The sequence below is a fragment of the Chinchilla lanigera genome, unplaced genomic scaffold (assembly GCF_000276665.1).
Source record: "Chinchilla lanigera isolate Chin_1 unplaced genomic scaffold, ChiLan1.0 scaffold00017, whole genome shotgun sequence".
Lineage (NCBI taxonomy): Eukaryota > Metazoa > Chordata > Mammalia > Rodentia > Chinchillidae > Chinchilla > Chinchilla lanigera.
Window position 1 is genome coordinate 1,604,971 of NW_004955418.1, and position 18,263 is coordinate 1,623,233.

Consider the following 18,263-nt stretch of genomic DNA (forward strand, 5'->3'; position numbering starts at 1 on the left):
CCACCAAATCCGTACCGCCCTAAAAACTATTTAACGCAGTCTTACTTATAGGAATGCTTCTATCAGGAAAAACAAATGCACATACATAAGACAGTCTATCTGTACAGGTGTCCATGGCTGTCAGTGGATGCGAGATCCTATCATGGACACTGTATCTTTGTCACCTGAAAGCCTTTGTAGGTCTATGACTTCTGATCTACCCCACCCATTTTAATGATTACACAGGACTCTGTAGAACAGATGGAAGGGCCATAATTCACTCATCCACTCTCTGCCAAGACATTCAGATTGACGAAAGCATGCATGCATTCATTCATTCACTTATTTATTTATGAGGCTGGGCCTTACTCTGTAATTCAGGCTGGCCTTGAACTCACAGCAATTTTCCTGCCTCAGCCTCTTGAATGCTGGGATTACAGGCACATGCCACCATACCTGGCTTAAAGAAAACATTCTTACACAGGTATTTTGGCAAACATTTGTGACTTCTCCCTGGGGAAAATTTCTAGCAATGAGACTTCTGACTTAAAAGTACCTAATTTCCTTCCAGAAATCACACCAACTAGCCATTTTCTAGAAAGCATACAAGAACTCCAGTCCTCAACATGTGACAACAGGGCTTATCTTCATGTTCTTTAGCCTGGATAACTTTATCAGTGCCACCAAGGCACCCACAGGAAATGATACTATTGTCTCACATTTTATGTGGGGTTACTCTAAGCCAGGCACTATTCTGAGAGTTTGACTTTTAACTCTCTCTACTTGTAGGTTTTTTTTTTAAATCATTATTAATTAGTGAAGAAACCAATGTACAGAAGATCTGAGTGACCTGATCAACGCCGCACAGCAAGTGGGCACACGAGTCAGGAATCAAACCTCCTAACTCTACCGTTATCTGCGTTACTCCCTCCAAAGGCAAACTAATCTATAGTTCTGCTTTTTGCTATGAAACACAAAACAAAAAAACCAAAAATTAAGTGTGATAACTCTTTTGTACCCAAATCAGTCCAAATTACTGGGATGCACTGACACTAAGGAAGAAACTCACAAAGTACCACTCCGGATGTTTAGCCCGAAGTACTTAATGTAGTATATCATTTGTTTCTAAGAGCATTTGCTAAGAAATAAAATACACCCAACTAGACCCACTCTACATAACCACTTGCATCTTTTACATCAAGAAGCCAAAATTTCAACAACGAATGAGGAAATAAATTGCCTTTCTATGGACAACATTTATCAAATACAATTCAAAGGAAACTGTCACAGTCTTTACCACTTGGGTGAATTTCAGACCACTCTCTTTCAGGGATCAGTCAGTATAAACACATTCCTGGTCTGCAGAATGCTCTCTAGCACCCTAACCCACCCCCAGCATCTACAAGGCAAGACTCTCAGTAGAACAACTTGGGAAGCAGAGATTCTACTTCCTCTTCCCTGCTCATCCCCTTCTTTAAGTGCTGTAAACAAGAGGTCCTGAGTTTGATTCCTGGTATCTCCCACCCCAAACAAAGATGAATGTTATTCTCTTTATCATATTAAACACAAAGGAACCAAATCCCATCCTGCCCTGAAACCTCATATAAAATGCCAGGGAATATTTGGCTAGCACGAAGAGGCCCTGGGTTTGATCCCAGTAGGTACTGACTGGCTGAATGAATGAATGAATGAATGAATGAATGAATGAAATGCCGGTGTTGGGGGTTAAGGGTGTGGCTCAGGGATAGAGCACTTGCCTAGCATGTATTTAGGCCCTGATTCCAACCTCCTTACCTTAAAATAAAATAAAGCAAAAGCCATTGTTGGTTTTTGGTCGTTTTACCAAGTTATACACAAGATAACCATTACTTTTGGAGCCAAAACTGAGTATGTAACTTGTGATAAGGATGAGGGACCTTCTGGAATCAATGAACAAAAAAGCTAGAAAAATCAGGGTGCTCAGCCCTATCCCATATATATTTTCTCCTTAGATGGGTTGAAATTCACCCAAGTGGTAAAGACGGTGACAGTTTCCTCTGAATTGTATTTGATAAACATTGTCCATAGAAAGGCAATTTATTTCCTCATTCGTTGTTGAAATTTTGGCTTCTTGATGTAAAAGATGCAAGTGGTTATACAGAGTGGTTCCAGTTGGGTGTATGCCATTCCTTAGCAAATGCTCTTAGAAACAAATAATATACTACATTAAGTACTTCGGGCTAAACATCCAGAGTGGTATTTTGTGAGTCAGCAGGACTGCAGCAAATGTCTAGGTCCCTTGGATTCTAAGAGGGAACTTGGTGGTGGAACTTGAAGAACTATCCTATAAAACTCCTCACACTGTCACAGGCACTCAAGGCTCCAGCATACAGCAGAAAACAGCCAGTCCAAGAAGTGAATCAATACACTTACTTTTAGACAAATTCTATGACGTCCATCTACCTTAAGCCAGACTCTGTCAGGTAGGCCTGCTTAGAAAAAAAAGCCCATCTCACTGAGGACATTGCAATACCAGTGCACGGGGAGACTGGCACACGATGCAAGTCTAGGTGAGACCAAGACATGGCCTCTTGCCTGCTGCAGCTGACACCTACTCGGGCTGTGTGGCAGGTGAGATGAAAAGACATCTCTACTCCTCCATGGAGTAAGTCCTAGATCTGCCATGGGAGGTAAACGTCTGAGGATTTCAAAGAGTCTGAGCATTGGAAATCAACCAGAACTCTGCACAGACTTCTGCTTCTTTTCTTACTTCATCCCATGCCTCTAAAAGCACAGGAATTGTGAATAAAGCCCTGCCCTACAAATTACTTCACTGAATTTCTCAGGAAGCTCATGACAAACATGAGAAAAACACACCAGGTAGAACTCCGAAGTTCAGAGCCTCTGAAAACACCACTTCCTAAGAGAACAGTTCCAGGTTTTCATTTGCTAACTAGAAACTGTCTTAAACTCTTTACCATTAAGTCAACCCTGTCTTAAATTCTCATACATGTACATAAAGATTGAAACACATTCACCAGACAAAATTGGTCTGCTGAAGAATTTGATTTGTCTTTACTATTCTTCTGTTTTATGCCACATACCTTCCTGCTGGATCCCAGGAAATGCTACTGCAGAATCCCTTTTGTTCTTTGAAGAATGTTGCATGAGGGACATTTGATTCTATTACATTTTATTTTTCTGTAAGAAGGACTGAAAATCCCTTGAGACTGAGCCTGAGCCATATCCAGCTAATCTCAAAAAAGGAACTGTAGGAATGTGATATCCATCCGGTGGGGAGGGGGGGGCTTTTACATTTAGATTTCAGAATTTGTTGTTTGCTTAAAAGTGTGCTGTGAAGGTGGAATGTTTTTCTCTAAGTCTATGAAAAAGAATAATTCAGTACTTCATTGGGAAAAACAACAGAAGGCCAAGATTTCCCAAAAAAGCCATTGCTGCATTTTTGGCACCTGCAAAGATGTGCTTGCAAATGAGATTTTTGTTTTAAAGTACCAGCACCTGCAATTTGGCGGTCCTGCAGCAACATGGTTTATCCTAGCTTTTTACAGTTTACAAATTGCCTGTTCCCCACTATGTGAAGTAAAGCCAAAGCTACCAATCCCAAGGAGAGCACGCAAAGGCAGGAAACATTGGTATTCAGAACACACCGCCACCCTTATATAGGTCACTGCTGGAGGACTGTGCTGCGCATGTACTGAAGCCCCACTGCCACTCAGACCTCCCACATTCTAGTCTGCAGCTCCCGGGGTGACAGGTGGTTTTAGCCCTCTAAGAACCCAGCCACTGACTGCCTGCAGCCACTGGCCTCAGGAAGCCTGGCATTTCCAGAGAGCAGCCAGGAAGCCAAGGACAACAGAGGCCTGGTTAAATGGAGAGTGCATTTAATGTTACTGAACTCTAAGGAGACAGAACTGAAATTTATCTCTGTGTGATAAACACTGAATTGCATTTGACAGACATTTTCTATATGAATGCAATTTACTATGTCATTACCAGTTTATGTTTATATAATGAAATCAACTGTTTTTGTGAGGTGAATTACCCAGATTTATTTTTTGCAAGTTCATAATTAAACGACACTTAAATATTTCCTCTCTGTTTTCTATCTGTGCATCATGCAGACAGAGTCTTCAGAAAAGTAGGCAGTTAAACTATGATCACTTCTGAGAGACAGAGGAGAAGTTTTCCAGAAAGGAAACAAAACTTATGCCTCCAGGATCAAGAGCAGCCTTGCCACAAGGGATAGAGCTCCAACTCACCTCCTTCTGCTCAGGAGACAGTGGGAATATTTTTTGAAACCAGCATGTTAATGCCTAAAAAATTTACCTGCCCATACTTGGGGGTGTCTGATTGTTCATTACTATAACTTAGATGAAAGTAATTACGCACATCTTTACATGCTTCTCTGAAGAACCAGCTCATTACCTGAGACAGCCAAGAAGTCATCAATGGAAGTAATATCATCCACAGCATCCGTGAGAACACGGACTTGTTTTTCCCACTGTTCTTTAAAAAGATCCATGTTCTCTTGAGCCAATTTACTCTGAGGTTTCGCTGCTAAAGCCAATGCAGCATTAATCACCTGCAAAAGACAGAAAGTTAATTGTTCACTCTTTTTCAGAGACAAGTTGGTCACTGAGTGGCAATGGCTTTCTCTCATATCCTTTTCACCAGGACACATGACACCATGTGACTTGAAAAATTCGAACTGATGACTATCTTTAAAATAATGAAGGGGTCTGGCCATAATGCGCTGTAGTGCAGTCATAGCTTCCTTACTGAAAACCAAATGGCCTGTGCTGCCCAGTCTGCCATTATGAGAAGTACCAACATCTAGTATATTTGCTGTGACTGACCCCACCCATCCTCTCCTGCAGAGCAGTCTGTGAGCAAGACCAAGGAGCCCAGCCAGACCGTGGAGAATAACCACACCTGGAAAACAACTTTTTATCCAGGATATATACCTAGTACCGAGAGCTGTGGGGGCAGTGCCCATCTGACGCCCACTCCACCCAGGGTCCATTTAGTAAGAGACACGAAACTGCAGCTAGAGGGAGAAATGAGACTTTCTGATGGCAAACTCTAAACTCTGCACATGGCCTAGTCAAACATGGTTTATGTACCCCAGTGTTTTCATTAGGATCTCCTAGATACTTCGTGTGATCTCCCCCTAGATCACTTATATAAATACTCTTGGTAGGTGTGATCAGCGTATGTCACCATCTGTTTCCGCAGATATGTGGAAGCACTGCCGCTTTTTAAGCATTTCAAAACTAAACAGAAACCAAAGATACTAAAAACAAAGTGCTGATAGGATAAAATGGCAAACTTGAGAAAAGCATGCCCAATTTTTAAAAATTCATGCTAAGCCTATTTCACATAATTTAGTTACGACACACTTTCTGGAGGTGTGATTAAATCCACTACACTTATTATCTGTATAGCTAACAACCACTAGCGGACTTCACGGCTGGGTTAAAATCATGGAAATATCCACCAGATGATGTGGATTCATAAGGTGCTCCTCAAACTACCTAACACTACAGCAATCCCTGACAAACCAAGCTGTCTTGACTGCTGGGGAATATCTGTATGAAAGAGCCAAAGTAATGCCATAGTGTATTTTCAGAATGGCTGCAGACACAGCACAGCAACTTCATTCCTCTGACATCTAGCCTCATTCCACTTCTGTGGCTTACTTGCCTGTCCGTGGCCACTGCCATCTGGCAGGACACACAGAAAGAGGTTAACGTAAGTTGTCAAAGTATGTCCTGGACATTTGCTACTTGGGAAAATGGAAATGAAATCTCTTCTACCAAAATACCACCCATACTGCTTAGTAATCTCTGGATGGCAGGGAGTGTCAGGCCATGCAAACAGTGAGCTCCCTCTGACAGTAAACTCCCTCAGGGGCGTCAGGCAAAACACTGGGCACGGAAAGGGTATCCATGTACTTCAGAGTCTGTCCAGGGTGCCACAGACTTAGGGTAGCCTAATCTCCTAATACACCATTGGAGAAAATTTATCTAGATTTTACTGGCTGAATTAAGTTACAGCTGCATCATCAACTTCTTGAGGACATTAGAGAAACACCAGCTCTGGACTGTGGCTTCCTCCAGCAGAGCCCCCAATACTGGACATTAAGATGGGGTGCAGGTGGACGCGTGGTCACTGACACTCACTTTCTCCCAACGGAGGAGGACACTGCACTTTTACCGAAGTGCAGGAAGTTAGTAATGTGTGATGGCAAAAGGAAGCGGCACTGCACCTATAACCCCAGCCACTTGGGAGCTTGTGGCAGGAGGACCCTAAGTTTGAGGGCAGCAGGTCTGTCTTTTTATTAGCAAGACCCTACCTCAACATAAAAATCAAAAGTGCTGGAGCTGTGGCTGTGTAAGGAGAGTGCACCTGGCTCAACCCCCAGTATCACAAAATCAAAAGAAAACAAAAACAACCAATAAAAAAACCACAGAGACTTTTCCCAAACTGTATGGATTTTCTATCAGTGATTTGTCTCCAAGATGTCTATTTTAAAACCTTAAAAAATAAAAAGCCAAAACTTAAAAAAATAAGCTACATCTCCACTGTACTAAAACCCAGGTTGGTGGTGCTACAAACACTGCTGGATGTACTTTACCTGAGGACAGAGGGCTTCTAACTGGCTTGCAGACATTCGAACAAGCTTTACACCTTCTTCATTGTTTGAGATGGAACAGGCCAAGTTGGCAACCTATGAGGGAACGACACAAGAAGATCTCTTGAGGATTTTTCTCTTTTGATTAAGGAAAACACTCATATACCTATTTGCAGGAATTAATATGCCTCAACTAAGAACTTTTCAGAAGAGATGAAGAATACACTAGTGGGGCTTTATTTCTCATAACCTGCTTATGGGGACACATTTTAAAACTCTGTATTAAGTAAACTATACAGACGCAAAATACACAAATCACACTGTAAAGTGGTGGCAAGACCTGGGAAGATCCCAGAACCTGGAGCTCAGAGGCTGTGCAGGGACTCTAACCTGCTTGTACATGAACTTCAGAAGGAGGTTCTCTGCTACTGGCAGTACTGTGAGGAAGAGCTGAAGACCCAAACATTAAGAAAGCATCACTGGCCTGGTGTGGTGGCGCACACCTGGAATTCCAGCATTCGAGAGGCTGAGGCAGAAGGGTCTCTGACAGTTCAAGGCCAGCCTGAGTTACACAGTAAGTTCCAGACCAGCATGGACTACATAGCAAGACCCTGTCTCGAAAGAAAAAAAAAAAAAAAGGAAAGCACCATTTGTATCCACCAATAAACATGAATTTTACAGCTGTTTTTGAAGGAAGGAAATAAAAATTCTAAGTTGCTGTTCTCATTTCACAGGTATATGAATGCTTGATTTAAGCCAAGATAAGTCTTATTTGAACACAAGCATGAGGATAGCATCAAGACAGACCCAAGGCCATCCACAAAAATGGAAAAAGAGGAAACAAGAACGACATTCCATAAGTGAGAGCAAAGCTGTCCTTCAGATGGGTTCTCAAAAAAATCAACAGCTTGACCCTTTCCTGACAGTGCTTAATGTGAAATAAAATCTCTGTCTTCCCAGCCACCCATCTCAGTGATACAGCTAACAGAGCTAGATACCATCTTTCCAAGTCATTGTCATCCTTGTTTGGCTAAAACTCTGGCTGTGTTGAGAATGATGCTCCGCAGCAACTGTGAAGGTAGTGATCACTTACCCATGTTTCTAAATGAACAGGCTTGTCAACTGCATTAGCAGTGTTAGGGCCCAGCTGACTACACAGTGCTCAGACACATCTTTACCCCAGGTGCAAATTGAGTTATGAACGACAAAGGCGTAGGCAGTGGAATATCAGAGGCACTTTCCAGAATCTAATACCAGAGTAAACAAGGGCAATGGCAATAACCTTTGATTTTTACTCCTCCACCAAACTTAAGCACATACACGCACAAGAAAAATTATACACTATTACGGCTGTTTGCAGTGCCACAGTTAAAGATTATCAGCTTCCTGTAAGACTGTTAACTATCAAAATCATGCAATGCCTAATAACAAAGAAAAACAAGTAATGTGCAACTTAAACATAAAAACATAAGGAAATGGAAAGTCAGATCACTAATGTTTATGGGACCTTCAAAATAACACGGAGAGGCAACATCTATAGCTTACTCTATCTTCTACTGTCAACCTGAGCAAAGAGCCATTTCTTTTCAGGATGACAATTTGCAGAAATGACTGAAGATTTCTATTTCTTTGTGTAGTTTGAAGGTTACTACAAAATATGAGCTAAGCTTAATTTTGTAAAACTTAAGACTTAAAAATTACCCTCAGCTGGGCACAGTTATGTATGCCTGTAACATCAGCTACTCGGGAGGCCTGGGAAAGCAGTTCAGTGGCAGAGTACCTAGCATGTGCCCAGCCCTGGGTTCAATCCCAAGTACTGGGAACAAAAATTACCCTCAAAATATGTATTTCATGATGCAAAAAAGAAGGGGAAAGCCTAATTAGATATGTTCATGAAAAATAATCTACAACTTCTATTGCTTTACTGCCTTAAGAAGGCATTCTAAAAAACAGAAGTTGATGCCAATCACTGAATTAACAGTTTTAGACTGACCAAGCTCCCTGGTGAGGTGAGGGTAGAGAGGGCGGGCAGCCCCAGCCACTCCCATCTTTCAGGAGAGCAGCCAGGTGATAGCCTTGTTTTGATTCTTCTTTCTATCACTACTAATACGATTTTATGTTAGTTTATATTCTCTCAATTTCATGAATCCTTAAAACTCATAGAAAGTATTTAAGAAGCAAAAGATTATGTAAGTATTCTCTATGCAGATCAGGAAGGTGGGTCTGAGACCCATGAGGGTGTGGTTAAGGCTGAAATGGCTGAATTCTGTAAACCATCTTTTCTATTTCCTGATATAAATCATAATAAAACAAGAGGGATGGAAGAGTTGTTCTTATTTTACAACATTACTTTGAAACGCTCTGATGTTCTGTTGAAGCAGCGATGTTCTACAAGAGTACACAGCCAGTTTCAGAAGGCCTGGGTGGAGGAAGCAGCGCCTGTCACTGACAGTCTTCTCTGGATGAATGGGCTTCAATTTACCCTCCGGGGATAGGGCTGCTCACTTCTAACAATGACAAATGTGCAAATGCAATCTCCACCACAGTTCTGAGAGGCTAACCTCAGACACTAGCGCCAGGCCTGACTACAGTGAAAGGAGAGGGAGGAAAGGGGTTTCCTCAATGCCCCTTTCACTGGAAAATCTGGGGCTCTTGAAATCAGGGATAACAGTTAATAACGAGACTAAAGAAGAATCCATTGTCTAGGGGCCGGGCATTTAGCTCAGTGGCACAGTGCCTGCCTGGCAAGCGCAAGGTCGTGAGTTTGATTCCTGGTACCGAGAAAACCCCCCCCAAAAAGGAAAAATCCACTGTCTGAATTACAAACACTCGGAGCACCTAACTTCCACAGAGGACCTAGCAGAGTGGAAACTTTGTAGGTCAGTAAGCAGAATCTTCAGATTTGTTCTGAAAATAAATATTATATTTTTGCTACTACAGTTACATTACTTGTGTATCAGGAACATAAATGTCTGATTCCTGCTGATCTAAGAGGTGGACTATAACTGACACTATGACCACTACGTTTGAGGTCACAGATCCTTTCCTGTCCAAATTCTCCTTTGCTCTAAATATGGATGGACTTTGTAGAAGAAAAAGTGTCTTCAGAAAATTTGCAAACTACTCATAAAACAAAATCAGCCTTGAATTTTGCTGATTTTAGAAATAACCCAGTGGCAATCTGAGCTGCTGACTGTATGTCAGATCAACAAATATGACCTCTATAACAAAACAGGAAAGACCGCTTTTCAGCCATCTAGGAAAGCTCTCTCTTTATTCCACAATGGATTATCTTTAGACAGAATTTAAGTGAACTCTGTTGGAAAAATATCCATAAGACTATTTTCCTCTACTATATCTGACTTTATAACTCTCTTAAATCAAACAAAAGTTGTTTCCCATGTCCATATTAACTGCTCCTAGCTTTATATTTGGCTGAGTTACTCTTTGCCCCAACCCCAGAGCCCCTGCAGAAGAGCTTTCTTTGCACTCCCAGCGGATATGCCTGCTGTCGGAGTGAGCATGTGAGAAGAACGGTGACGCAGAGAGTTGTAAGGTGAATAGGCCATCACACGACCAAGTAGCAGGCTGCAGGGAGCTCAAAACCTGCACTGTACCCCACGGGGCCTTGAGTCAAGCTACCAGCTAAGTTTTCTTCTTTAAAATGCTCAGAATTCCTGTAATTAAAAAATAACAGTGAAATCAGTAACTCAGCTTTCTCAAACTTGTCCTAAATAAAACAGAAGTACTAACTGCAGGTGACAGAAATTTCAGAGCCCTTCAAAAAGTTTGTAATAGCCCCCAAACAAGGGAAAAGGTGAAAAACTATAGAAGGTGAAGCCTCCATCCAATTACTATGGAGTAAGATATAAAAAATAAGATATAAAAAAGCATGTGTGAACAATTCCACAGTTCTCAACGTAGGTTGTGATGATGGCCACACAGTTCCGTAAACTTACTAAAAATCACGTTGTACACTTAAAATGGAGAGAAATTCAGGAAGCAGAAATTCAGCACTGACAAATAGTGTCTAACAAAATAGTGTTAATCTTGGGGAGCGTGGGGAGAGGGGGGAGGTGGATTTGTGATTGGAACTTGGGTTTTTAATGGGCAAGTGCCAGGGCGCTTACAAAGTAGGTGCCTCAGAGAAGAGACACTACACAGAACTGTGACAGCCAAAAGATAATAACCTTAATACAGAGGAAATTAAGGAAACAAGTATTTTGGAAGAGGAAAACAGAATATGTAACAGGATTCACTCAAGAAAGAAGAGAAGGAAAAGCCTCCAAACTACCCTAAATGCAAACCAAACCACCCCCCCCAGGAGTTTCAGATATAGAAATTACATGATCTTTATCTATGTGGCCTGAAAAACTTTTTTAAGTTTAGTATCCCTAAGCAATTGGTAGAGGCAAATAAGGAAATTTTCTCTGATGGAGGTAAATTTAGCTGGGCATAGCAGTGCATACTTGTAATCCTAGCACACTGGGAGGCTAAGGCAGGAGATAAAAAATTCAAGCCCAACCTGGGAAATTTAGTGACTTAGTCAGACCCTGTCTCAAAATAAAAAACAAACAAAAGGATGGAGTTACAGTATCATGTGAAGGCTCTGGGTTTAATCCTCAGTACCCCCCAAAAAGGTCACGTAACCCCAAATTACTTCCATATACAAAATGTCAAGAATGTAAACTCCCAATAAAAAACACAAAGTACAAAAGGAAATATGCCATCTTGTACAAGAATAAATAAAAAACTATTTATGTAATCAGATCCATAATAAATATAATCGTATAATGAAAAATGGAATGTAGACCAGGTATGTTGGCTGAAGAAGGAGGAATTCAAGTTCAAGGCCAATCTGGGCAAGACCCTGTCTCAAAATAAAAAATACTGGGGAGATAGCTCAGTGATAGAGTGCCTTTCTAGCTTCTCAGTACCACCACCACCAAGAAAGAAAGGGAGAGGGAGGGAAGGAAGGAGGGAAGGAGGGAAGGAGGGAAGGAGGGAAGGAGGGAAGGAGGGAAGGAGGAAAAGAAGGAAGGAGGGAAGGAAGGAGGGAAGGAAGGAGGGAAGGAAGGAGGGAAGAAAGGAGGGAAGGAAGGAGGGAAGGAAGGAGGGAAAGAAGGGGGAAGGAAGGAAGAAGGAAGGAAGGAAGGAAGGAAGGAAGGAAGGAAGGAATCTATTTCTTACGTTAACAGAAATAAAGGGGATACAGACACTCAAAAATGACTAAGTAGCCAGGTGTGGTGGCAAATGCCTGTAATCCCAACACTTAGGAGGCTGAGGCAGGAGGATTACTGAGTTGGAGGCCACCCTGGGCTACACAATGAGTTCAAGGTCAGCCTGTACTACACAGTGACACCCAGCCACCAATCCAAACCAAACCAAAGATGACTACATAGATTTGAAAATGATAAAACTAAAAAGAAAGCAGTAACACCTACTACTTCTAGAAATACAAAATATTAACTAAATAAGCGAAAAAGATTTATTTACCTGGAAGATCAAACTAAAGAAATTATTTGGAAAAAAATAAGAATGTCTCATGATATGGAAAATGTAAAATCCATAAAAGAAATATGCAAGATAGATTGAGCCAATGTACTATTTTACTACTAGGAATTTTAAAAGGAAAGAAAGAATGGCAGGAGACAATACTAAAAAGAAAATAGCTACTTTTTTCAAAAAGGATAAAGTATAATTTTCAGACTTGGGAAGTCAAACCAATTTTACACAGGGTAAATAAAAAGAAGCTTAATGGTTAGATTATACTAAAGTGAAGCTTTAAGACAACAAAAATGCAAAGATTTTTAAGCAGTCATAAAGGAAATGTCCCCCAGTAATAGGACAAAGTAAAGATATTAAAACAACAAGGAAACAAACAACCCAAAAGCACTAACTCCCAAGATTTCCTTCCCCTACAAGTTCCTAAAGAACATATTTTAGGGAGGAAGGAAGTGATCACATAAGAGGGCTTAATATGCAAGAATATGAGGCAATAGAAAGATATCAGATGGACAGATGTGAGCAAAGGGCCAAATAAAATGAGTAAAGCAATCAACAGTGTCTAACTTATGGGGTTAACAACTAAGAGATCCAAAATAGTGGATAACAATAATATCTAAGTTCTAGAATGACTGAAGTTAAAAGCACTCTAAGATTCTTATACAGAAAGGGAAAAGATATTTTTTTTTTCTTTTGGTTTTTCTCCGGTACCGGGAACCGAACTCATGACCTTGCGCTTGCCAGGCAGGCGCTTTGCCGCTGAGCTAAATCCCCAGCCCCGGGAAAAGATATTGATTAGTGCAACCCGTGAGTTAAACATGCATATTAAAATACTGAATTTCAATTAATGTAACAGAGTGTATCACTTCCAAACAAGTGGGGGGAAAAAATAGAAGGGAAAGAGGGTTAGAAAAAGAGGGAAGAAAAAGTTAGAAATAGAGAATATGGGATGGAAGCAGAGCGCTAAGACAGAATGAACACAATGGCAAAAATGAAGTCACATGTTAGTAATGATAACTGATGTCCTGAAATCCTCAGTCCTCTGAGTACTGTTCCAGGGACACTGAATACCAAATGCTGGATAAATTCCCTTACCAAATTATAGCTAGCTCAATAGCAGCTAGATGTTAGGACCCTGCCTTTATAGAGTACTTACAAGAAGGAAACTCATAGCCCTCTATTTATTATCAAAATACTGAGGATCCTCTATATCTAGGATTGATTACATCATTATTGAATGATTATTCGATATTCCTTATATAAAAGCTTCATGTGCTGGGGATCTAGCTCAGTGGCACAGTGCCTACCTGGCAAGTACAAGATTCTAAGTTTGATTCCCAGTACCCACCCCTAAAAGCTTCACGTAAGGATTCGTTTTCCATTCTGTTGCTAAATTAAGCTATTTCGGGGGGGGTGTGTGTGTCATATTTTGTTTATCCTATAGACAGGAACTATGCAACTGAGTGTGTTTCAGTTTTCCTTCCTGCTCCTGTATTAGTAGTTGGGTGTGACATAAAAAACTCAACATGACAATTAAGTTCGTAATTGTCTACTATTGTTTCCTTGGTCCTAATTTCCCGTATCTACCTTATTTTATATGTTTTTGTTCAAAATAAGTCATGTCAATTGAATTTCAGGAAGATGCAGGATGTAACTGGAAATATCACTACACAATAACAAATAAAAAAATGATTAGAGATAGTGAATTTACTGAAATAGAGTAAACTATTTTAAACAACTTGGCTATTTGATTTAAAAGGTTTTTATGTGTACATCATAACCCAGGTAATCCTGTAATTGCTTTCATTTGTATGATATCGTACAAACCACTTTTAAAGTTCTTACTTCTACCCTAACTTCCTAATCCATCAACAAATCTAGAAAGGATGCAGTTTAAACATGAGCCCATCATTAGTCCTATTTCCTGGTGAGAAAATTGGAAGGGTTTACACTCTTTTCTGGACGACATACAAAGTTGGGCAGAATGCTTCCTGAATCATTTATTTCTACTGTGCTCTGGGAGAAAGAATTCAAAACCCTTGAGAACAGGGTTCATCTAAACTGCCTCTGTTTTATCTGTTTAAAGATGATAGTGGTTAAATTCAGCATAAAAAAGTCTTTGTCTGTGGGTAAGGTACCTACAAGACATTGGAAGAACGTACAGACCCTTGGAAATGTGAGAAAACCAAGCTGAATATGCTTAGAATTCTTATAGAATCCCAAGTCAGAATTCTCCCAAAGCACACCTGACTTTTTTCATCAAATATTCTACAGGTCTAAACTGAAGCTTCATTTACTTTGCTATTTGTCAGAATTTCAGCCTATGATATCATAAAGAGAAAATACCCAAGATGTCACAAGTAGTGATAAAAGGTTAACATTGAATTCAAATGCTCTTTACAAAGCCTTGAAGTAAAAAGCACACCATATTATCAGCACACCACAGAATAAAAGTTACAATGCAGATCATTCCATTTGCAGTTAAAATACACATTTCAAACCAATAAAGTCATATCTTATAAAGTCCCAGATAATGAAAAACACAAGAAGGGAAGCAAGTGATAACACAGCTCAAAAGCACACCAGTTACATTTACTTTTTGGTACTTAATTCATAAGGCAATGCATGAGATACAACCTTATTGTTGCAAATACATTATATTTTAATACAGTATTGGAGGTTGATGGGAAAGGGATACTAAATTATATATAGTTTCTACAGGCAGGATTTCACAAATGGCATTTCCCCCCCTTTGTTCTCTTAATTCATAAAACTGAAAAAAGATTCAGAAGAGAGTTAAAATTAAAGGGAAAACTGACTCTTAGCTATTAAGCTAAAGGGCTACGGTGAGGGATGAAACAATTAAAAAGGACACACAGGTTGGTATTTCTGACAGCAAATAAATTTTTCACACTAACGTACTTTAACTTGAAGAGCAACCTAAAGGAAGTATTAACTTGATTAGGAGAAAGAGTCAAGAATATAAGGCATCATTATTACCTAGAAGCACAGCCACGTCATTTTAAAAGCAGATGAGAAAAAAGCCTTCCACAGCAGAAAAAAATGGTGAAGAGTAGATCACTCATCCAGTTACCAATATTGGCCCACCATAACTCCTGCTTCCTTCATGGCTTTTAAGGACACACTCTGTGCAACCATCACATTAGAAAGGGGCTCTGATACTCTGTAAGGGTCTACTCCACTGACAACTGGGTTGTGAAGTCAGACCCTCAGAAAATAACAGTTAAGACAGACCTCATGCCAAATATTCTGCTATTTTCTTTCAAATGAAATCACAAAAGTCATTTACTAAGAATCCAACAGACAGCCAAGACCACAGTCACCAACACTGTGTGTATGGAGGGACTGGAGGAATCTGCGGCTGTTGGTAAAACCTCAGTAGTATGTGGTTTTTGTTTTTGAAACTACTATTCTAGCTCCATAGTGTCACAGATACACACAGAAGGCACCATAAGAGATTTCAATTTTGCAGAGGGTATTATCCCTAATACTGTTTGGGAACTATTAATTTCATTTGAGGCAATTTTATGTGATACTCCTAAAAAAATAAAGCACAAACTTTTTATTCTATTTTATCTGATCTGGGAGGAAATTATTTCTATTAAAGCATTATATAACACTCCCCAAAACCAACCTAGCGAGACCTACCACATCTACTCTAAATTAATTTTGGTCATATATTAAAAGGATACTGAGAAAAATAACAACTTGGAGAAGGAAATAAGGAGAGAGGTGGATCCCTGGGACCCAAGAAAGATCTGAAGGTAAAACTGGAGCCTACAGAAAAACTGATTTTTCTTTTGATTTCTCTTTTTCCACTTTTTACTTGTTTAGGTTTTACTCTCTGATCATTTTGTTTCTCTGTGAAGCTGTACATTATCTGTAGTTTTTTTTGTCTTGTTTTGTTCCCATTCATGCTGTTCCATGCTTTTCCTTCCCTCCTGTCTTCTTTACCAGTTTTCTTGGTAATCTTCCTCTGTCTTTCAGCTTTGCCTCTAATATACTTTTCTTCTTTTATTTGTCTACTTTTTCCTCTTCTTCCTTTTTAATTTTCTCCCCTTAGGATGAAATTGCTCCATTGAGTGGTATTTACTGTATGTAATTTTCTCATTTGTCCTAGGCTTTGTTATATAACTATAAATCTTATACATACAGTTAAGTGGCAAATTGTTAGTTATCACAGCTTGTCATTCCAGCCTGTGTTTGATGCTATTGTTATTGCTGACTGTACTACTTTACCCAAAGTGACATAGTTGCTGTGATCAAATGATCTTCCTTGTATGTCAACATCTAGATGGTATTGGAGACATAATACTACAGTCCAAAAGCAAAGAATTGGGTGCTAGGCCAAACAGGCTACAACCTCTCATCTCTACTAAGCAGAAAAGGCAGGATCCTGAGACAGACTCAAAGGCTAAGCGCCAGCTATGCCTAGAAGACACCTCTGAAAAGGAGTCATTGCCTAAAGAGGTCTTGATGTAGTAATAAAGCTACCTACCATAAGTAATTTATAAGCATCAACACAGAAAACAATAACAACAAAGAAAATGAGAAAACATGGAAACAAAATGCAACCCCAGGCATCTAGCTCCCCCAAGGCAAATCCAGGGGGCACTGAGGTGGGAAAAAAAAAAATCAAAAGCCACCCAGCTGAACTTTCTGAAATTATAGCAGTGGAAATAATAAAGTAAGTGACTGAATCTCTAAGGAGGGAAAAAACACAGAAATAACTACACACTTATAATTAAAGAGATGATGATCATAATAAAGGACATGGTTAATGAATCTAGTGCAGACTACAGATAAAAAAAATACAGAAGAAAAAAAAGGCATAGAAACCATGAATGCCCAACATAGGAAAGAACTATATTCCATAAAACATTCAACAAATATTAAGGAGATTTTAAAATTCTATTGAAAGTATATGCAGTAGAACCAACCAATGTGAAGATAAAATACCAGATCTAGAAGACAAGGTTGTGGTTAGTGATCATCAAATGAAAGACTTCTTAAAAATAGTAAGGGACCATGAAAAATCAACCCAACAGCTGCTAGATGATGCAAAGAATAACATAAGATTAATTGGAATCAATGAAGAGCCAGAAGTTAGCACAAAAAAACATTAAAAAATACTTCTTCACAGAAGTAATAGTAGAGGACCGGGGATATAGCTCAGTGGCGCAAGTGCCTACCTGGCAAGCGCAAGGTCGTGAGTTCGATTCCCAGATACCAAAAAAAAAGAAGTAACAGTAGAAAACATCCCAAGCATGGAAAAAGAATTTGACATACAGATAAGTGAGGCACAGACAATTCCAATTAGCCATGATCAGAAAAAAACTACATCAAGGATGTAAAGAGTCAAGATTCTAGAAATTCAGTTTTGTTTGTTTTTTTGAAACAGGGTCTCACTATGTATTACAGGCTGGCCTTGAACTCACTATGTAGCCCAGGCTGACCTTGAACTCAGCAATCCTCCAGCTTTACCCTCCCAAGTGCTGGTATTATAGGTGTGTGCCACCACCCCCTGGCTATGATTTTAGAAACTGAACACAAGAACAGAATATTAAAAGCTGTTAGAGAAAAGAAATAAATCATCTATAGAGGAAAATTCATCAGAATCACAGTCAACTTCTCAACCCAAACCTTTAAGTCAAGGAGAGCAAAAAGTGAAGAACTGCAAGCCCTAAAAGAAATCAACCTCTAACCCAGATGTATCTATCTCATAAAATTACCTTTCAAAATTAAAAAAAAAAAGATATTTCTATGACAAAGAACACCTGAAGAAATGAAATAGAGTAGTACCACCAAACCAGCACTCCAAAAAGTTCTGAAGGATATTCTAGAAAAAGACAATTCTAAGAACACCAATACAATAAATCCACCAGGCAAGGCAAGCAATTAAATAGAAGGACAAGAAAGGGAATCAACAAGAAAGTAACAGGTTGACATGGATGCATCAATACCTGTAAGTTATAACCATCGATGTAAATGGTCTCAATTCACCCATCAAAAGAAACATACTGGCAGAATGGAACAAAATATCCAAAAATAAGCTGCACATAAGAAACACAACTCAAAAGTAAACTCATAGACTAAAAGTCAAAGGATAGAAAACAATACTTCA

At 39.6% G+C, this 18,263-nt stretch overlaps 1 protein-coding gene across 2 annotated transcripts in view; it reads right to left on the minus strand.

Moving 5' to 3' along the window:
- Positions 1-18,263, minus strand: part of Ctnna1 (catenin (cadherin-associated protein), alpha 1, 102kDa) — a 161,869-nt gene that overhangs the window by 12,416 nt on the left and 131,190 nt on the right. For both annotated transcript variants that reach the window (XM_005382092.2, XM_013513007.1), the window contains 2 exons: positions 6,617-6,709; positions 4,405-4,561 (listed from right to left, as the gene is read on the minus strand). In XM_005382092.2, coding sequence (XP_005382149.1) covers positions 4,405-4,561; positions 6,617-6,709 — 250 coding nt within the window. The remainder of the gene's footprint in view (positions 1-4,404; positions 4,562-6,616; positions 6,710-18,263) is intronic.